General features: G+C 36.8%; 1 protein-coding gene across 1 annotated transcript in view; it reads right to left on the bottom strand.

Moving 5' to 3' along the window:
* Positions 1–23679, bottom strand: part of PIEZO2 (piezo type mechanosensitive ion channel component 2) — a 377083-nt gene that overhangs the window by 44170 nt on the left and 309234 nt on the right. The window contains exons 34-37 of the mRNA XM_075213287.1: positions 13597–13705; positions 11815–11880; positions 9209–9375; positions 8197–8390 (exon numbers count right to left, since the gene is read on the bottom strand). Coding sequence (XP_075069388.1) covers positions 8197–8390; positions 9209–9375; positions 11815–11880; positions 13597–13705 — 536 coding nt within the window. The remainder of the gene's footprint in view (positions 1–8196; positions 8391–9208; positions 9376–11814; positions 11881–13596; positions 13706–23679) is intronic.

Genomic DNA, 23679 nt, shown 5'->3' with positions numbered 1-23679 from the left:
TCTCAATAATCTGCATGTAGTTTTTTTATGTAGAGTTGTAGCGTTATGTGTGCTTTATATTTGCTTTGGATTCCATTCAACTGTAAAACTAGTTCTGGTTCTACCGCACAGAATCATGTACCACCACTTGTTTCATGCTCTGACAGTGTCCCCCTCATCGTTTCCACTTTCACACAGCAACAGCCGCTAGTGGCCAATCCCAAGGGAGGCACATGACAGACATAACTTGCATGGAGTCCCTCCTGCATATGTGAGTGGAGTCATGGTGTGGCCAGTATAAATACTCCTCAGTAGCTGCTTCTGTATGAGTGCTACTCACAATATAAGTGGACACTAACATTAATTATCGCCGTTAGTAGGTAACATCTTACAATATGTGAATAAGCAACACTTTGTGACTCAACCAAACTTGTTACAGTAAAACAGTTTGACTAAAAAAGCTTTTGCCTCCCCCCTCCTCCCTCTAGAACGCTGCGTTTGCCCCTGATGTAAATGATCTCTGTGCTTCTTGGTACTTCCATACTATCGCACTAAAGTACTTACATTGTAATGAAATACTCTCCTGCACCTGAGAAGTCCACTGTGCCTATAATTTGTGTCAAGATATAAGCAAGCATTTGCAGATATAGATTTCAGTGCTATTTTGCTTCACCAAAGCACTTAGCAGCCCCCAGAGATCAGCAAATTAAGGCTTCCTTTAAAAAAGACTGCTGATTAGTTTCTAATGGAATAAAACTATCTAGTTAGCATACCACAGATCATAACGAATTAAAAATGATCATAGCATCAATACATACCTATAAAGTAATTGAAGTGACATTTCTTAATTCAGCGAGTATTGTTCAGGGAAAGTGTCTAGCATCAGCAATCTGACACCTTCCTTGATTCATTTAACTCTATACTACTACTGCATACTGTAGAGCTCGGTACACATCTATGCAATTGCAATTATCGTGCTGATCACACGATTCACGACCACTTAGTCAAATATTGCAAGCGTGTGTAGGCACCCACGATCATGTTTTATTATATTGCAACTGTTGATCTGGTTTTCTAAACTTCCTAAAAATCAAGATCAATGATGGAACGATTCTGGGCAAATGTGGAAGTTTGTACGAACTGATGACCAGCAGCGTAGGCCAGTGGCGGAACTACCATTGGTGCAGCAGGTGTGGTGCACTGGGGCCCACAGTTCGCTAGCTCCGCCTCTGGCATAGGCAGATATCTGAAGAGTGTGTACAGAGTCACGATCTTTCCAGCAGATGGTTATGAGAGATGTAGATCACAGATCTGACGGTAAAGTGTGTAGGTGTGTACACTTAAACTGGCATGCTCATCGGGACTTCCAATCGTTGTACCCAGCTTAAGACAGGTAGAAAACTGTGTTTACATAAACCCAATCCACTATTATTAACACAGAAATGCAACTTGTTAAAAATGAATCACAACTGATCGATCTGCAGTTATTTAATGCATTATGCTATTTATAAAAAAAGATATGGCCATAACTTTGGTTCCGACATGAACTGTATAGAGACAATTGTTTAAATAATTTATATACATACTATACAAACCACTACTGCAATATTTGAACAGTTAGAAAATAGTTTTACAGTTTAAATTGTTTATATAAAATTATCCTGTATTCAATGAGATAAAAGAAAAAATAAAGCATTTAAAGTCAATGAGCATTATAGTCATTTACTTCTGGTCATATCTAAAATATCTCCCATATTCCAATTGGCCTGCTAGAAGTACATATTGGACTTAGTTGAAAGTAGGCAATTACTGTCTGCTTTCCCTCCAAACAAGTAGTAACTATATGACAGTTACAATTACACATAATGAGCAAATCTTGCCAAGGTCTGACATTTATTTCCCTTACAAGACTGAATAAAAATCTGCCATGTACTCAACAATCCAACTCATTTTACAAGGAACAATGTGGTAATCTACTGCTGTCATTTAGGTATATGCCACTGATTTAATATTCTAATTATAATAATAATAATGATATTATAATAATAATAATAATAATAATAATAATAATAATAATAATAATAATAATAATAATATTATAAGAAGAATATATACATTGTTAGGTATGTATACTTTTAATAGCAATTATGTCACAATTGAAAAAAATTGCAATAACATATGTATTGTGAAATCACCAATGGGTTTGAGGATTAGCTTATTTAAAATGCACCACTAAAGTGTCTTCATGTAGATTGAATATATTTGATTGCTAGGCATGGAGTCTTAAGGGTAGTGAGCTAATTGTAACTTAAAATGTAATAGGTCGTGAGCAATGATGCCCATGATAGAATCAAATCAGCCACTGCTCTAACGTAAAGTCGGTGAACTCAAAAGGATATTTCAGTGTTTTATTACTTTTATTTTGGGTTTAGTGTCCCTTTCCCTTATTAGATTATACTCTAATAAATATACCAGTGTTTCCCACACCTGGTCCTCAGGGAGCCCTAACAGTGCAGGTTTTCCATATCTCCTTGCTGTAGCACAGGTGTATTCATCACTGTCTGACACATAGTTAAAGATCCTCAAGTGGTATGAATTATTGACTTGTGACCTGGAAAACATGTCCCATTAGGGCTCCCTGAGGACTGGGTTTGAAAAACACAGGTATTTTTATTACATTATAATCTAATAAGTGAAAGGGACACTAAACCCAAAATAAAAGTTGCCTTATATAAAAAAGCTAATAACATTCACCGTAGGTATTTAAACGTTTCTGTACCCTGATAGAACTTGAGATGTTTATCAACTCATTTATTAATTGCAAAACATTTGGACAAGAGAGAATTCACCAACACTATAACAATGCTGATGATTATACTTATAGGATAACATCTGGAACCGGATCCTCAATCTTGGTCAGCGTGTTGCTGATCTTTCACTATATTGTCTCACACCGGAGATTGCTGCATAGTTGCTTAGTAGATTAGGAAAAGAATCAGCTGTCTGACCTGAGCATGAGTGACAGGTTGCTGTGGGTTGCCGATCAATTGAGTGAGGATCCGGTTAGAGATATTATCCTATAAGTATAATCATCTGTGGAGTTGATGTGGACACATTCACAGACATTGAAGATCGAGGTTCACGTGATGCCTGGGAGAACATATTTTCCTGTGGAGATGACATGCTGATTAACAACGAAGATCTCGTAAGTGTGTTTCCCTGAGGGGCTGTTTTCGGAGAGATTCATCTGTGTGCTTCTGTCGTTAAAATTTGACAGGAGAAACAAACAGTCTTTTCCGTTGATTAAGAAGTGGACATACAAACTGCTGTATAATCTGTTATATATGCAATATAACGTTCATTAGAGACTATGGATTTAATTAGGATATTGATTACATACAGCATTTACACTCATTGATATTTTGGAAAGACATCTGATTTAGCGTCTTTTATCTTCTTGTGATAGAATATTTTTGAAACTCTAGTGCTTAATTTATGCTGCATATTTTCTGAATTATAGTTTGTTATCCTATACTCCATTGTGGATTGGTGAGTTTAGATCTGCGCTATTTTATATCATCTTCATTTTTGGCATTTATAGTAATTCATGTTTGCTGTTTAATGTATTTATTTGTATTACTCTATTTATTATATTAAGTGTATTATATAATTTGTTTTAAACAAAAAAGCATTATTGAATGAACAAATAATTTATAAAAGAGGGTGCAAATTTACCTTTTGCAGAGGGCCGCCCAACATGCTAGCACCTGCCCTGCCTAAACCCTTGTTCACCTCTATCGAAATACACAAATATATTATTAATGTTCTGTCTTGATCTAAATGGAAAAACAAAAACTACAACAACAAAAAAATCAACATAAAAACACACCGCACACACAACTAACGCCGACCGGTGATAAATGATTAACACTGGACTCCCCGAGACACACCTCTGATTGGTTGGTCAGTGAAGAGAAGATGGCGTTAATGTGCAGGATAATTTTTTTTAAAATGGGATCTTTAAGGGGTGGTGTGTTTTCCATTTGTACTATATAAGTTCATCCCACATAGGCACAAGCTCAATGCTGACCAGCCTCAGGCTGGTGTTTACTGTGCCATGGGGACCCCAGGGTTGTGGACTCCCTGTTAAAGTGGAAACCAACCTAGACTTTCTAGCATTGGGATTGGTTGGATATTTACGTTAAAGAGGGTGTGTTCTCTGAAATGAGGACAGGTGCTGGGATTGTTGGGGAGTGATTTCCCTTTTTTAAATTGCCAAATTTGCTGCAGTTTGTAAATTTTGACCCAATACTGGCAAAATCACAGTGAACATTATTTCTGGAGTTTCAAACATGTACATTGCAGACCACATTGCTTCTTAATTTGCTCATTTGTGCCTATTTGTCCTTCAAACTGCCCTGGAATCTGTGCCTACTTTTGCTGGTTTGCAAGTCCACTTGAAAATGTGTAAACTTTAAAAAGTCCAAAAGTCCAATCTACTACCACTTTCGGATGACCCATTTCTTTCATTTTTAATGTATATATTTTTCTCCTAATATTCTGCTTGGTTCAGCTTCATTTTTATGTTCTATTAAAGTTTTATATCAATTAATAATGAAGTGGAGATGATCTTGTGTGTTTGACAGTTTTTATTACATTGCTTGAAATGTGCTTTTCTACATAAGTGTAACTGGAAAATCCATCCATTCATACAAACACCTTTCATTTCAGAAATTTTCTAACTCTACTCTGGAACAAGGGCCTTTATCTTCATCATGGGTGTCCAACAGAAAAACTTTCTTAAATCAAGAGGGAACCCATTGCAAAAGCTCTTTATTCACATTACTTTTTGCATTTTCTCTAGAATTACTGTCATATTACTTGTGAGCTCTATTCAAACTTCACTCCAAAATTTATTTTATGTCCTTTATAATTTCTATGGGCTATCAAGGTATGAGTCAAACAACTTACAAGTCTCCAGCACTGAACTTGATCGTAGCTCACTTTGAGCTTGTGCTGATACCAATTAAACAACCAGTAAATTATTATTTTATTTAAATATCACCGTTCTAAAACGTCCCCCACTCTCTTGGCTGTGCAGTCAGAGGCACTCCCAGAAAAACATAGATTCTCTGCTCACACACTGCCCCATCTTTGACTGTAGTCCTGCATCTCTGTTTCAGATCATGCCGTCCCACTCTGTTATATAGAGTGGAAGAGTGGAAGGCAGTGAAGACTGTTATCTGTGTGAGTCTGTTCCGTCATGGCATATGAGAGAAAGGTCAGGCAGGCAGGCAGTGAGTGAGTGAAAAAACTATGTTCCTCTAGAAGGGATTTTGACTAAAGCCCTCAGTTAGTATGGAGCAGGGGGAAATTTTTGAAAGGGGAGTTTAAATAAAAAAAAATTAAATTGTTGTTTATTGTTAAATATCAGATTCCATTGGCCGAAGGAGACTGTGATATACATGGGAGTTCCCATTATTCCTCTTTATTTTGTTCACATCTATACTCCTCTACTGTCTAGAGTTCCAGATTATCTAAGCACCTGACAAACATATATCATCTCCTTGTTTGGTAGGACTACCGCAGTAAAAATGCCCTTGATCTGGAGACTTTGCATCTTTTGCATTCTCTTCCTATATGTTTTCTTATCCAAGTGAGCAGTGACCTTCAAAAAAGTTTGATGAAGTTATCTATTTCTGTTGCATGATTAAGCCTAGGGCACTGGGTAGTCTGGGAATCCCTAAGATCTACCAGTATTAGTGGCTCCCAGTCAACACTCCATAATATAGTTTATATCCAATTACCCCTCTCATAGGCCTTGGAATGAATTTTAGATAAGTAGCTATTAGGGATTCTAAATTCATGCAGATATTGCGCACATATGTATTACTAATCTGTATACATTCACTAACAATCTAGAGCTCTGCTCCTCTAGGTTCAAGTTTTCTTTCCAGATCCCTTTCCATTGACCTAATCTTGCTACTAGTATTCAAATGAGCAATTTTGTACTGTCTATCTCAGCTAACATAATACTCTCCAATCCATTTTTTGCAGGGAAGCACTTATTCCTCTTGTCACCCTTAAAGACTCTATATCGACAAATAACCCCATTGTTATATTGCAGTCCTTTTCAACGTAGTATTGATGAACAGACACCATTTGAGATTTTTGCTTTCAAGCCACTACACTACAGGGCTCAAAATCTACCTATTGCTGGCCATATCTTACACTTCTCACACAACTTTCTACATGAATGGTTGAATTAAGATCTGGTGATGATCATTACTGAGAAGTCCTAGTCAGACATTTAGTCTGCTGCTGAGTAGATTTCCATCTCGTCAAGGACTAAGGAGTACATCTACAAAATTATTGATAGATGGTATTTCAGCCTTCAAGAATAGCAAAACTTTTTACATCATCTTACTTGTCATGCTTTCAGGGTTGTGGGTAACTGGGAACTTTTATCACATTTAGTGATCTGGTGTCCTGAAAAAAACAGGTTCTAGACCCTGGTTGTAGAAAGGCTCTCTCTTTAATACCTCCATTGACCCAAGCCAATTACATTGTATTACAATTACAATCTGAATTTCTGAAATTTACTTCATACCACAGAATTGCAACTTGTTTCTCAAAGCAACAAGATTGTCTATGAAAGAAACCCAATCTACCAATCTCTGTGATCTAATGGTGAGATGAACTAAATCCCAAGTTTGATAATAATTAGATTTCATCAATTGACTATAGGTCACCAATTTCAGTTACAGTGGATGCAGTATTTGTCCTCCCAGGATGCTGGGCATAATTAAAACTATTTAGTTACATATAGGGAAAAGCAATAGTTTGCACTTGCCAAAGGAAGAAGTTGGGTATACCTTCATAAGTATGGATTAGACGCCAAGGGCCTGATTTATTAAGGCACGCAAAATGAGTGTAAGGTGCATTTTATTTAAAATGCACATAAATCGGGCATATGCACGTCTGTATTTAACAAGATTTAAAGATACGTCTGTTGATGAATATGGGTCTAGGTCCACTTTGCTCTAACAGACAATACACTGTTCTAGCATGCATACGAGACCGTCATCACTATCACTCGGCACTTACACCCAACCTGTAGCTGGTGCAAGTGACACGACAGAAAAACACATGCCTTTGAGATGCCCAAAGCTTGAGTCGCAAGCTGCTGCGTGCGCTCAAGCTTGGCACGTCCTTATTGAACATTGACCACGTGCATATACCCAGTCCCCTCCAGGGGCTGGCTGGGTATTTTAAGCCTGGAGGGGGCGAGACTCGACTAAAGAGCTTATTAGGAATATTTTAATCCAAAACATTGCAGGTAGCCCAGTGGTAGCCCAAGGCAACACCCTATGGGACTGGCCCGGGGAGCAGATACCCTCATGCCCCAAAGCCCAGCCAGCCCCTGATCCCTTCCCCACTCTGCCCCTGAAATCACAGGCTATAGTAAGGGTCCTTTGCGGAGATGAAGTGGACGTTGCTGCATTCTCACAGAGCAATTTTACACAAAATGCGGCACGTATCAGCAGGTTCACAATGTGCCTAGTTTTGCACTCAAATGGAAATGAGATTTAGTCTTTCAGGACTTGATTATTTAAATGATTTGGTGGGGGTGGAGAAGTTGCTATTGTATGGGCGCACAGCATTTTTTCTCCCTGAAACATGACCTGATCATTGGTGATGTAAACATTATCCTACACTTTAATACGATGCATATTGCACCTTCAACTTGCAGTTTAACAGAAATACACAAAACAGACACATGTAATAAAGACAGTTACAATGTCACTTAACTCTCATGATTAATTTAACACATACATACTAAACACAGCAGCTTATAGTTGAAAATGTAGCAGTTGAAATTAATGGTCTTAAAGTGGTAGTGAGTTTGAGTTTACATTCACACTCTTTCCATCACGCGTGTTTTCCTGTGTATCCAAAAACCTGCAAAAGTAGATCCAACCCCCTTTTACATGTGCAGTTCCAAAACTCTTTTCTTCCCAGTGCCTCTGAAATTTATTATTTTGCATTAACCTATCTTATATACTCGTAATATAGAACATCAGCTTAGATTATTCATATCATTTATTAGCCTAAAACAAATAAAAGAATGTAATTCCAGGCACTGCTGTACCTTTTTCTAGTTATCAACAAATTTAGGTTTCTTACGTTATCCTTAAAGGTGAATATGCACTATACCTGGACATGCTGTCATGAGAAGCAGCCGAGTCTGCACTGTCCATCCTTGTACTCGCGATTTTCCCATGGTTTGAATGACCAGAAGCTGAGCCAGGTTGGTCATCAATCCTATCGAGCCCCGACTCTCTAGAAAGGGTCATCATTATGTGGTTTTGATAATACATGTGAATGCTCTCCCGGGTTGGAACAATACCCTAAAAAGTTTAAGTAATTTAGTTTTTATTTTAGGCAGTAAAAAATACTAACACTGATACTAAAACACTGCTCTCTCTCTCACTCTCTTAAAAAAAAAATCATATTGAAGTCAAGTTTTCATTGTTTGTTCTAATCTTACCAAAACGAAATACTACATCATCAACTATTGTCATAAGAAATTATATCCATAACTACATATATTTTCTCTGAACTCATGTGTAAAATTAATACTTTATATAAATGCTGAATACTCTACCCTTGAAATCTTAAAAACTATACAAACTGATTTGACCTGATTTGTATAAAGAGATCTGCCCAACATCTTTCATGTGAAATAAAATAAAATTGGTAGTGCTGACCTTACATGATATTCAGAGGTGTAGCTAGGAATTTTTCCAACCGGGGCACAGAGTTTTGCAATTCTATCACCCCCCTACAAAATTTTAGGCAATACAGCCATTTTCAACATACTACGCTCCCTTTTTACCAAGTGATGTTATATCATGCAATGCCATGTCATCTATGGTGCAATATAAATATTAGAAAAAGTTCTATAGGAGTGGCACTATGAAGTTGCACATATATCCAGAAAGACACCTCCTGAAATTACACCTTAATATATAATGACATTGTGAGCTCTTTTGTCAGCCAAATTGCATAGACACTACTGCAAATGTTTATTTCTGTATTGTTTCTTTTTTGCAATTGAACTCTCTTCGTCACATTATTCCCAATGTGATATTGAACCCCTCTTGTCAACTTGCCTTATCTTCACTATAAATGTGTCAAACTGTAGCGCACAATTTGCATGGCTTACTTTCTTAATTTCTCTTGTCAACATGCAACGTTCTATCCGTAGCACTGTAGAGATATCTATGTGTTCTCGAGAAATTGAGTTGAGCCAGGCTGTAAAACTATCAAGTGTGGCAAGGAAAAGGACCCATGTAAACTTCAAAATGTTAAATATCCTTTTGATGATGTTATCTGCAAGACAAAATGATATGGAAAAAAGATTATGCTTGAAAGACAATGTGCGGGGAACAATTTTAGGTTGGGAATGTGGTATATTTGAAATTCATGTTTCTGTCCCCTTCAACATTCACAACATTTTGAACACAGAGTAATGCAACCAATATTGCAGATGGCCTAATGAGATGGCCCAATGGAATAAATGCATTATACGGAATATTTTTACATTAAACCTCACTCCCCCCCCTTTATTAAATCTGGAGATATTCCCCACTGGCGCCACCCGCTAAAGGTCCAAGGGTCAAGTGTGGGCAGGTGTAATAATGCAAATTGCATCATAACTGATCATCCCCCCACTGTACAGTAATGCAAATCACATCATCGCAATGCAGGGACAGGGCAATGATGAAGTGATTTGCATCTGATCGCCTCATCAAGGCCCTGCCCACTTCAGAAGACAGTGCAGAGGTATCTGGGAGAGTGAGCTACTCTGATGTTCAGTATGACGTTAGGCATACAATGGGTTTCTAGAATTGAGCAGAGTATTAGATATACAATGGGATTTTAGAGCATGAACAGATTTTTTTTTTAAATCTTATAAATTTTGGACAAGAACACAGGTTAATTTTTCATCAGAATTCTGTCTGCACATTTCTTGAAAAAAAGACGGCTTTCATAAATGTAGACTTATGAGCCTAAATTGCTGGAAGCTATTTGATTTTTGTAAGGCAATTTCTGCTAGATTTCTGCTACAGTATATTAATAAAGACGAATTAACTAAAGACTAAAAGAAGCTAACATATAAGCACATTAAACACATCATTCTCATTGATGTTGTCTTGAACTGGCTCGTACTGAAATCCTTTAAGCTGCCTTTATGTGTGATTGTTTATCCAGTTACTTGCTGCTTCTTTGCAACATGTGGCTTTTGAGGTATTGCAAAATACACTGAGTTTAAGTATTTTTCCTATAAGTTTTAGGGTATTGACCTTTGTACTAACCAAAGTCTTGGCAAGGATAGTTAAATTCTTGGCTCTTTACTAGGATAGCTGCCAAGCTCCTAACATTAAAATGCACAAATGTCTATGTGTAAAATATATGGGTCCTTAAGCATAACTATATATAGATATGAACTGCAAGTTTTGTTCAGGATTAATGAACAGGTAGAAAGGAAACACTCACATTTTATGATTTAAGAACTAGCTTAGAGGTATATAACTACAGGGGCTCTATATATTGTAGATTCATAGTGATGCTGGAACCAATCTATAATTACATCTTTGCCTAAAGGCTGAGTGATTTACATTCTATTTGAAATGGTGATATAGACTAAGATTAGGCCATACATCATTTAAGTGATGACATGTTTTCACAATACTGGGGCATGCACTAAGAATAGTATTAACTTTTTTTCAGTTTTCATTCGAGTTATATTTATGTGATGTTGTAAATATTGGTATGGTTCTAAATTCTTTATCCATTAATAGTTCCCTCCCTGCTGGCTGCCTTCCTGTGTAATAGCTCCTCTGCTTCGTGAGAACTTTTGAGACAGTGAAGCTGAAAGAAGGAAGCCAACCGGAAGTGGAGCAGAGCAATATGCTAAATGACTCTCAGGCTGAGTCTTCAAGTTTATTTTCCTGTGCTCTCTCTCCTGAGTAGGGACTGCATAGAAAAACCTGGCACTATGTTAAAAATGTGTTTCCTTAAACGTGTCAGGTCCTCTTTCGGAGACCATGCCCTACGATAAAGAAATGTGTTCATACTCGAAGGTCAATTCTGAACACTTCTTTATCCCAATATCTTGGCATTTGTAATTGCCCCAGGAAAATTAATTTGTGTCTACTTTTGTTGGGTTGTGAGTCCCAAGATGAAATGATCATGGTACAAACAGTAAAAGTGGCACTTCAAAGTAAAGGCTACTAACACTATAGAACTACCCCAATCATTAATTTCACAAATTCCATTTTTCTCCTAAAATACTGCTTGGTTTAACCTCATGTATGTCTTAAATTTATCATGACAGTGAAGGAACATTGGAAATGTTTCACTTTCTGTGTTTAAATGTTTTTATTACTCTAGTCAAAATGTGCCTAGAATTTATCATTTCAGGAAAAGTGCCCCTGCTACTGATAACCAGGTCTTCCTGAATCCTCGCACAAGTCAGGTCACTGGCCAAAAAAATCCATATGTTTCCCTTTAAAAACAGTGTATTTGCAATTTCCACAAAACTAGGATGTGACATCACAAAGCAACATTTGGGGAATACTTTTGCAATTTTGTTCATCCATAAATTACATTTCTATATCTTTGTTAAGTATTTTAGGAGAAATTAGCATTGCAGATTTAGATGCCTTAAGAAGAGGCTACAAATGAATGATACAATCTAAACACACCCACTGAAACAGTAATACTAGCAAGACTGTATTACAAATGACATTGTTATGGATAACATACCTGGACCGTCTGACTTCTTTTTGCCTTGTTCTTCTTCTTTATCTTCACATTCTATAATTATGTGACCTGAAAATTGCCATAAATTAATATCTTTTGATATATTTGTTATTTCTAATAAGTTTTTTATATTTGCTACTTTATATTTCTAATATGATTTTTTTTTTTATAGAAACTATCAGTTAGATTTGGTCAAGTCAAGTTATTGCTGGGAATAATGTAAAGACACGATAAGGTGGACTATACTGTTTGGTGGTATGCTTTTAGATGATAGTGATATCAGTACAATGGCAGGTGGAGCCAGCCGCTATGAACAATTACATGAAATATGTGTCTTCCTGAATCTAGTTCCTGCTCCCTTCCCTCAGTCGTTTTCTCCCTTCTCACACTTCTCACTTCTATCTAATACTTCACTATACTCTAGAGTTCATTCAGTGTGCTTCACAACAGGAAGGTGAGGCACAGGAACATGACGTATGCAACAAGCCTTCATAGTCAGCCATAAGTGTCTGTTCATGTCAGCTAAGCAGCATTGGACTAAATTGTGCAGGGCCCACCATTAAATTCAGTCACATGGGATTACAGATACAAAATGATCTACAATATGGACTTAGCTGGTAAACTTTAATAGCCAGTGCAAACCTGACTAAGTGGATTTGTGTTAATGGAAAGATGGAAGACCAGCATTTACTCATCTTTAATACTAGACTCCATTTTAAGCACTTTAGTATGCAGATTTGCACTTTAGTATGCGTATTTGCGTATCCTTACGCTTGAGAGGTGGAGTGGTGGAGGGAAGGGGCGTGCAAATACAGACCGAATGCAGTAAAGCCATGTTTGTTTAATTACAAACTAAGGCAGAGCCACACAGTGATGCATATATACGACTGTTTGGAGCTTGAGGATTGGTGCAGATACACACAAATGATGATGGACGCCAAAACACACTAGCCATTTCTGATTGGCTAGTTGTAGATTCACTTCTTAAGCTGATGGTGCTTTTTCATTAATTGTGCCTATATTATATGATTTTGTGGGCGTATTTTACAAAACATTTTTTTTAGCACTTTTTGGTACTCTCATAAGTACTTGAGAAGGAACAGTATACCTGCTGTTTTAGAGAGTTTTATTATTTAATTCATACCAAGTAAATATGTTTTTCACTAAAAAAAAACAAATGTTAAAAGACTTCTCTTGTGCTTATGACCTGGTTGGCTGTAAGTGCATCTAGGTGTAAGTACACCTGAGGTTAGCCTGGAGCATATGTGACTGGTGCAGTGCCGAATGCACCTTGAGATGCCACTAACTCAGTAAATTGGCATAAATACACTATTTTTATATGCAACTTATTAGAGCTTACTTTTTGGATGCATATGAGCCCCACTGTATCTAGCTCTAACTATAACTGATATCCCGACATTGGAGGACAATTATGGACACTGGTGGAAAGGACTAACTGTGTTGTTGTCCATAGCAACAAAACAATTTATTTTTATTAATTACTAATTTAACAGACTCAATTATCAGTTAGCATTGACTATAACATTATCAACCATTCATTCTACAATTTAAAAATGAAAATGGAACAGCTGAGTAGTTGGGATGGCTTCCATCACATTTCTTATTCGTACAGTTCTCCTAAACGATCGCTATTGGTAGCTTACCACACAGAAAAGGCGCATTACACAAGGATTGTATGCACCAAGTTAGATTCTGGATTGTGACCTAGATGACATAATAGGTTTAGATATCTATGTAATGACGCTGAGGTGTGGGGATTAGTACCTTCTGCAGTTCCCTTCCTCCTCATTTCCCGCTGCTTTTCTTCTTTGCTCTCCTTACGTCTTTGTTTCAGGGCGGTTTTTGGATCAGTAATCCAGGCTTGGTAAACAAACTGAACAAAACACAGTTATTTCAATTAGATATGATAGATAGATCAATCCCTCTGGATACAAAAAGCTATGTTTCTGAACTTCTCACTTAATTTACTATTGCAGTCACCTGTGTTGAACTCATTAATTCAATGATTTTTTAACATTGAGTGATTTAAGACAGGTAAGTGCAATAATAAATTAATTAAAACATTCAGAGGTAAAACATTTTGTACCAGAAGGAAGGATTCATGTTGATGGATAGATAAATAGACATATAAATAGAAACATAGAGGTTGACCTCATTTAGGTAAATATTAAAGACTATTTTAAATGGGTTCAGATGCTACTAGCTTTTACTGTGAATTCTCCTTAAATATATGATTTTAGTACCACTGAAGTATGAACTATTCCAGCACTTGTACTTTAATGTTTAACTTCTACACGTGTAGCTATTTTACCTTCCAAAAAAAACAGCTAGAGCAACGAGCTAAGAATTAATAAACAAACAAGATATATATTAGATTTCACCTACAAGGAGAGTGTAAATCACTCAGAACTTATTATTGCAGAACATAAATAAATGTCCTGACTGCACAAAGACTCACATAAAATGTAACATCTACTTAATAATTTAAACTTGACTCACATGTCCGCTCTTCTCTGCATCATTCCATACAAGGACATTATATTGATTTTGTCATTAAATGTGATCCCTGAGGATTGCAATGTAAATGTAAGTGCACACCAGCACTGGTAATCCTGTGGAAGCCAGATCTATCAGCTGGTGACACACAGCTTTTGTCATTCAGTACTGCTCGGCAATTGTAGGTAAATAATTATACCTCTCACACTATTTACCCTGGAAAATTATTTGTGTCACAATTTGATGTTGATGCAGGTAGCTAGGAATTCCTTTATTCCAAATTAATTAAAATTCCAGAATAACTCGGGATGGATTTCCCACTTGCTTGATCTCTTTAAACCAATGCATTATTGGTTAAATTGTTTTCTATTAAACCATAATTTGTCTTTGGAGTGAATCCCATCAATTTTCTTGTTACAATATTGTATTGATTAAAATGCACCACAAAAGGCATCTAATGTATGGCTAAAAATGTTTACTATATGAAATGTTATTATAACATTAATATGACATTTACACTTTTTTAATTGCAATATAGACTTTGTATTGGTGTTTTTGTTATTTAGTGATAGTATTATTAAGTCTAGATTTTTCACCTTTTCTGTTGTACAAAAGTCTAATTGCATTTTATGTGCAATGATTGGTTGATAAGGTTGTGCAAAAAAAAAAAAAAATTATAATATGGATACAATGGATAGAGTGTTCTCTTTTCTTTTTATATTTATGTATATTATATTATGCAGTCAGTATTTATGTAGGATTCTTTATTTTCTATCTGTATTTATTTATGCATGGTATATAATTTTCTAGTGGTGTTATATGCCTATATTTCTTAGACCAACATGTATACAAAAATAAAAAGCATCCCAATTTTTAAGTATGTTATAACTATCGCAAAATTTGGTGTAGAACAAAGGGGTGTCTGGTACAGGACATACTTCAGTGGCATTATAAATGGGAAAAGTCATTAGAGTTCTCTCTCTCTCAATTAACTTGTTAGGATCCACTTATTCTTAAATGGTGCTTTAAAGAAGCACAAAAAAATCAAAGCAAAGAGTACTGTATAGCATTGCACTGGTGAAGTGTTTATACAACACCCAGAAATTTACAGTATACATTATGAAACTAGTGATTGGAAACAGCTACACACAGAAATATTTAGAAAAAAAAGTTTGGAATGGTAATCCAAGAAATTGTTTCTTCTGCTAAATTGTGGAATAAAAAAACGAAATGTGTTTTATGCCCACAAAATAATTTTTCTGGTTAGTTAGAAAATTCCTCATTATTTTAATCTAACAACTGTATTTTCCCCCTATGTCTTTTGTGGACATTGGACTTTGTACAATTGGTCAGTTTAGAATTTTATTTTTATTTTAATTTAGAATTAGACTGTTATTTATAGATAAAAATATATGAAAAATGTATTTACAAAAGTTGCAATTACAGTTTTATAAGATTTAAAGGAACATTATATAGAAAATGTATAATATGTTCTGATACATGTCATGTAATCAGTGTTACAAATGGAAAATGTGACTTTAATTTTTATGTCTCTGTTATTTTTTTAACTGGAATTGCTGAGTGAGATGATCTCAGGTTTCTCTGCTGACATAGGACTCGAGTCTTACTTGCAGTATTCATTCCAGTAACCTATCTCAGGATGACTATACTGCAGGTTATCTCAACTCTCAGCCTTAAATACTCCATATTGATCAGGGTTTGAAGAACTCCATTAAAGTTCACATGTGGATCTATCTATTTGACTTCAAAAGGAATCTTTCCACATGAGGAGAAACTCTGCTACATACATTATCTACAAATGAGTAATAATACTCTGAGTTTTGGTAGTGACAATACAATGGGACCCAACGGAGAAAAGAATCACCAGATTACTCCGGCAAAAGCTTACCCCTGCAAAGCCTATGGGAAGCCTATTTAACAATTTATCTTAGGATAGCAATAGCAGGAGAAATTCAATAAAATGCGTTATTAATTAAATAAAGCATTTTTTTTCACATGGGAATTACTATAAAGAATATTTTTTTATATGTTTTTTTTCCTATTTTTAATTATTTTATTTTTCTTCAAATAAATGGAGCTGAAAGCCCAAGTCCGGGCTCTAAGTTCCACTGTGCATGTGCACATCAGCGGAGACTGGACCGGTTACAACTCCTGTCCAGAATTGCCAGCCCAGTATTTTATTAGTAACCCATGGTTATAGGAAGTCTTTTTTATCACTGCAATAAGCAAAGATAGAAAAAATATCCCCATCGCCTGATTGTAACAAACAGGCCCACATGAATTTTAGGAAGAAAAACAGTGATAGCAATTGCAAATCAATAAAGTAGGGGCTTGTTATTATAGTAGGAAACCACTTGAAAAAACCCCTAGACTTTTGCAGTATAATTTTATACACAGAAAATAAACGTCAACTACGACCACATTAACGCTATGTTTAAACAGGAATGATAATAATTGGCACATAGTGTCCCTTTATTTGCTATTTTACTGTTTAGTTGTAATAAAATAAACTCTACATGAAATGGATTGGCATTGAGCTATCATGTTTCAGAGGAGCAAGGAAAAGAAAAGTAGTTTTACCAACCTAGAATTGGCTGATGTTCGACATAAAAAAAATTCTATTCACTGAATCAATTATTACAACAATCAATAATATACATTGTATTACAGATTATCATTTGTCCAAACAAATGAAAATCGTGCTAAATGGCATTGCACATTTGATAGCATGCAAGGTACCAAAGAAGCAGACTACAGAAGTGACTTAATCATGCATAAGTACAAGCAACACACAACACACATGCATATCATTACATAAACACACCTGGGTCTCAGGGAAGCTGGAGTTTACAGAGTTAATATGTTAAACTGATTTGGCAAAACAGTATCAGTCAGTTACAGGCACAGGTGTGGGAAGTATTTCTCCACATATGAACTAAATATATGAATGTTCAATTCAACCCACTGGGATTTCAAGGGAGCATGTACCTAGCTCAAGGGGACTACACAGTTATCTTAATTTCTTTCACCTATCTTATCTAGTCCTCGTCTCATATATTAAATGATATAGTTTTTACAAGGTGCTGTCACAGGCAAAGGCGATAAAGCACTATATCAGTTGTTTTTTGCCCCACTAGCTAGTAAATTCAGAATGTTATCCAGCAGGGCAGCTATGTGCATTGTTTGCATCTTGAGCAGTATAAAAAAGATGAGCACATTTGAATGAACAAAAAAGGGAGCTGACTGGGTAAATTTGGAGATATAGCAACAATGTTCTCACCAAGCTGAGTAATTTGGAAAGAAAAGAGTTAATCTAATAAAAATTCTATCTTTGCAGGCTGCATTGAGAATCTGCTGCTCATTGCAACTCGTTACAATAGATTTTAACATGAGATGGTCAATCTGCTGGCATTGTAATGAACACTTTTTAAGTCTGACAGCTGGGCGATGAAAAGTAAACTCTGACTCACACTTAAAGAAAGAAGAACTCCAACCAAACGTATTCTTTTAGCAACCGACTCTGTTCCTCCGACTGGCCTAACTGTGGGGTTCTCATGTCAGTCCTCAGCTACTGACTGCTACCTTCAGAGGCAACAGTCAATTCCTTAAAGTTTGATATCCTGGATAAATTTTAATGTATAAAGCACTCAGTGCAAGTGTGATGCCAAAGCAGCACTGGTTATGCCTAGAGATGCTCACTGACCCCGTGTTTTGGTTTTGGTTTTGGATTAACTTTGTGTTTTGGTTTTGGTATTGTCAAAACCGCCATCGCGTGTTTTGGTTTTGGTTTTGGATCTGGTTTTTTTAAAAAATTGCTAAAATATGCTGAAATCACATAATTTTGCTTTTTTTTTGTTCCTACATTATTATTATTAACCCCAATAACACTAATTCCAGTCATTTCCAGTAAATTTTGACCACCTCACAGGTCACAATATTATTTTCATACGGTTTTAAAGTGGCAATAGCCAGATGACACGCCATGTATAATGGCACACAGATGTGGGGTCCGAGAATTGCAGCTTTAAAACCGGCATTTTCACTCTGTCTATGGTAAATGACTTAATTTCCTAGTGTAGCTGTTTAGCCCATTTGGATATTACACTGCCCGGTCATTTAAACCTTCGGAAAAAGTTATTATCTGTTATATAGTAAGTAGTCTTTTTATTATTATCCGTCTTATACCAATACCAATCGTTATTGTCGCTTTGTTTAAAAGTATGTTGGTTTTCCCATAGCTGTTAACCCGTATCCCACCCGGATTAACAAACCAAGCACTTCAGGAACAAGCAGTGCCACTTTTGAGGCTGAAGTGCTTAATTTGTTTGGGCCCCCACAAAACAAGCTACCAATAGTTTAGCTGCCTTAAGCCCAACAGAGGCCGGATGATAAATATGTCCAGCTTAAAGAACAGCAACGACACCTGAGAAAACAAATGGGTGTGTCATCGGCCACTGCAGACGAAGATTTGGAAGATGAAGACGAGGAGATCGCCGTCACCCAGAGCACATGGCCAGTACAGTGAAACTGAGAAAGGCTCATTAAAACAGTTATGGTTCCTTTGCTCATTTCACCCGTTACTTGGATAATTGTGGTAATTCTACCGCTAATACATGGCGATGATCGCTGACCCCCAGGAAGCGTGTATTTATCAGATGAAGACCAACCTGGGGTTCCCCGGCAGGTTGGGGATGGTGAACCCAGGGAAAAACAAGTATGTGGTCACACGCACGAGAGAGCAGCAGTTGAAAGGATAATTGAAAATAAACTTCATCCTACACAATATTAATTCAACCCTGCAGGAAACCACCATTACAGAAGTCTGTAGCATAAATGTCCAGAACCAAAATGTAAAAAAAAAAGCTTTTACTTTTTTAAAGAAAAAAACACATTTTTGATAAAGGTGAAACTTTATTGTAGAAACACATAAAATTGCCAACATGTCCTTTTAGCCAAATATTAATAAGCATTCCAGCATCAGCAAGCTTCCTTCTCTTAGCTAGATCCTAGCACCTGCAATCTATATTGTCATCATCCTCACCCTCATCAGTGTGTACATCATCATCACTCAATACTAATTAATTCCGGCTAGAATCCACTATTACAGAAGTCTCTGTACTTTGATCTAAATGCCAGCAAAGGCCTTCCTCGTGGAATTTGCAGTTCACTTTACAACAGAGCTGTCAAGATTTTTGGGCGATTCTTTTAGACCAGACCAAATGTCAAAATGTTCTGCTGAATCATCTGCATCATCCTTGGGTCTTTTTGAAAAGCTTAGTTTTTTTCCTAGCAGCAGTAGCCTGAGAGACTGAAGGAGGGGACACCATCGTGTCAGGTACCACTTCAGCTGTCAACTTGCTCACCAGGAGCTCATTGCATCTCTTGTGATCTGGGACAGTGGGAAATAAAGAGTGCTAAATCATTCGTAGATGACCTGATTCTGGGTCAGGGTTTCATGAAGAGCAGCTCCCTCGCTGCAATCTATTGAAAGTCTTAAACCTAGGATGAAGCATAGTCATCAAAATGTTGTGATACGATTTCCAGAAGTTGATAACTCTTCGAACCTGGCAAAGCGATTAAAGTGCTTCATCAACAACTCCCACACACTTAGCGCAATTTGTTTAATCTCCTTCAATTTTTCAAGGTGCTTTTGAAAAGGTCTAATTAAGAGAATCACTTTGCTCAAGCTATCAGTGTCTGAACTCAGTTCATAGGTGACTACTTCAAATCATTTCAACATGGATACTATTTTCCACTGTGCTGGAATATTCCCCCTCCTTTCCCCAGTTATGGCTTGTAGAGTAAGTAACATAGTAACATAGTTGATGAGGTTGAAAAAAGACACCAGTCCATCAAGTTCAACCTATTTTGGATCTCCTGCGATCCTGCACTTATATTTGAAATTAATCCAGAGTAAGCAACCGCCAATCTGTTTCAATTGTGAAAATCCCCCCAGACTCAATATTGCAGTCCTATTTTTACCCTATATCCACTACTATCCTTCATTTTAAATTAATGGTCGTATCCCTGGATACACCCTTCCGCTAAAAATTTGTCTAACCCTTTCTTAAACATATCTATTGAATCTGCCATCACAACGTTCCCTGGCAATGAATTCCATATCTTGACTGCCCTTACTTTAAAGAACCCCTTCCTTTGCTGGTTGTGAAATTTCCTCTCCTCTAACCTTAGGGGATGACCACGTGTCCTGTGTATGGTCCTTGGGGTAAAAAGTTCCCATGAAAGCTCTCTGTATTGACCCCTAATGTATTTGTACATAGTAATCATATCTCCCCTTAGACGCCTCTTTTCTAAAGTAAACATGCCTAAACTGGCTAACCTTTCCTCATAACTTAATGACTCCATACCCTTTATCAATTTTGTCGCCCTTCTCTGAACCCTTTCTAGTTCCAAATTATCTTTTTTATAGAGTGGTGCCCAGAACTGTACTGCATATTCAAGATGAGGTCTTACCAATGATTTATACAGTGGCAAAATTACACTGTCTTCCCTTGCATCTATGCCCCTTTTTATGCATGCCAATACTTTGTTTGCCCTTGCAGCTGCTGCTTGACATTGAGCACTATTGCTAAGTCTACTGTCTACGAGCACTCCCAAATCCTTTTCCATTATAGATTCTCCTAAATTAATTCCATTTAATTTCTAGATTGCGTTCTTGTTTTTGATCCCTGAATGCATAACCTTACATTTATCTGTGTTAAACCTCATATTCCATTTGGCCGCCCAATCCTCCAGTTTATTTAAGTCCCTCTGTAGAGAAGCTACATCTTGCTCTGATTTTATTACCTTACAGAGTTTAGTGTCATCTGCAAAAATAGAAGCTTTACTCTCTAAACCATCACCAAGGTCATTAATAAATATATTAAAAAGGAGTGGTCCCAGCACGGAACCTTGAGGTACTCCACTAAAGACTTTTGACTAATTAGAAAATGTTCCATTTATCACAACTCTCTGTTCCCTATTCTCTAACCAGTTTTCGATCCAAGTACAAATTTTGATTCCTAGACCCAGTTCCCTTATTTTGTAAACCAACCTCTTGTGTGGCACTGTATCAAAGGCCTTTGCAAAATCTAAGTAGACCACATCTACTGTCCTGCCATGGTCTAAGTTCCCACTAACTTCCTAGTAGAAACTAATTAGATTAGTTTGACATGACCTATCCCTCACAAATCCATGTTGATTCCCACTAATAATTTTATTGCGTACCAAGTAATCCTGAATACTGTCCCTTAAAATACCTTCCAGTAGTTTCCCCACTATTGCTGTCAGGCTTATAGGTCTATAATTCTCTGGTTGTGATTTCGTTCCCTTTTTAAACAATGGCACCACATCTGCTATTCGCCAATCCCTTGGTACTGAGCCTGATGAGATTGAATCTCTGAAAATTAAGAATAGCGGTCTAGCTATTTCCGAGTTTAACTCCATAAGGACCCTTGGGTGTATGCCATCTGGACCTGGAGCTTTATTTATCTTAATATTCTTCAGTCGCCTTTGGACTTCTTCCTCTGACAACCAAGTATTAATTAATGGCATGGTTTCATTTCCATTTTTATGTATTACTCCTGACATTTGTTCCTCTCTGGTAAATACTGAAGAAAAGAACGTGTTTAATTCCTCTGCTTTTTCCTTAGTATCATTTATCAATTCACCCATCTCACTTCTTAGGGGTCCTATATTATCTTTTTTAATCCTTTTGCCATTTATATACTTAAAAAACTTTTTGGGGTTTGTCTTACTTTCTTTTGCAACGTGCCTTTAATTTTCTAATTTAGCCAATCTAATTTTCTTTTTGCATGTTTTATTACATTCCTTGTACCTACGGAAGGACTCCTCTGACCCTTCAGACTTAAACAATTTAAATGCACGCTTCTTCCTTTGCATTTCTTCCCGTACCTTTTTATTTAGCCACATTGGTTTAGACTTAATTCTTTTACATTTATTTCCCATAGGAATGAACTTATACATGTATGTTTCCAACAACATTTTAAAGACAGCCCACATTTCTTCCGTATTTTTTCCTTCAAAGGCTTTGTCCCAGTCTATGTTCTTTATAGACTCCTTATGCATATTCAAATTTGCCTTTCTAAAGTTTAAAGTCCTAGTTGATCCCTTATACTGTTGTTTCTGGAAACTAATTTCAAATGAGACCATATTATGATCACTGTTTCCCAAGTGCTCCTTTACTTAAATATTTGATATTACGTCTACATTGTTTGTTATTACTAGGTCCAGTATAGTCTGGTTCCAAGTTGGTTCCTCTACTAATTGGGACATAACTCAGTTCATAAGTGACAACTTCAAATCATTTCAACATGCATACTATTTTCCACTGTGCTGGAATATTCCCCCTCCTTTCCCCAGTTATGGCTTGTAGAGTAAGTGTGGATGGCCTTTTGCTGTTCCTCCATCTTCACAAGCATATAAAGTGTGGAATTCCACCTTGTTAACACCTCTTGCTTCAGTTGGTGGCATGGCAAAAAAAATTGTTCTTGCAGCTGCTGCAATTTCCTACATGCTGTTGCCGAATGCTGAAAATGTCCCGAAATTTTTCGGACCACAGACAGCTTACTTGGGAACATGCTGCTGCTGTTCCTGCTACTGAAGGCAATTAGCCAACCCAGTGGGCTGTCACAGTCATATAATCTTTAGTTTGCCCAGTTCCGCTTGTCCACATATCTGTGGTTAAGTGTACAGTGGATAAAATGTCATTTTGTAGCCCAATATTATCATTTTATGGAACCTTATGGTAGAGGTGAGGAATTGCTTTTGTAGTAAAATGGTGTTATGATGGAATGTGGTAATGGGGACACAGGACCTCAATAAACTGTCTAAAACCAGCTGCATTATTTGTGGATATGGGACGCAGATCTAATACTAGCATAGTTGCCATGGCGTTTGTGATCCACTTTGCAACTGGGTGACAGCTTTCATACTTGCTTCCTCTTGCAAAGGATTGTTTAACAGTCAATTGTTGTAAACTACTAGTAATCTTCTTCTTGGTCTACTTCTGGGTTGAAAATCCACCACCAGCAGCAGCAGCAGTGGGACTAACAATCAAGAATTCTTCAGAGTAATCCTGGATAGGGGAGCAGTTATCTAGCCTTACCAACTTAGATGCAGGACTAACTCCGCTCACTAGTGAGGATATTGATGAGGAAGGTGTTGTCGGTGTGGCTTTACAAATGCTACAAATGGCTAGACAACTGTTGCCAGGATTGGGTAAAAATAATTACACAAATAAGATGTAGATTTTTGGGTCTTTTACCCAGGCATGACAATAGCCTTCTTCTTATCACTGGCAAGAACTGC

This window comes from Mixophyes fleayi, chromosome 5, assembly GCF_038048845.1.
Source record: "Mixophyes fleayi isolate aMixFle1 chromosome 5, aMixFle1.hap1, whole genome shotgun sequence".
Taxonomy (NCBI): Eukaryota; Metazoa; Chordata; class Amphibia; order Anura; family Limnodynastidae; genus Mixophyes; species Mixophyes fleayi.
Note: the sequence above shows the minus strand (reverse complement) of the source record. Positions and strands in the feature narration are given on the sequence as shown.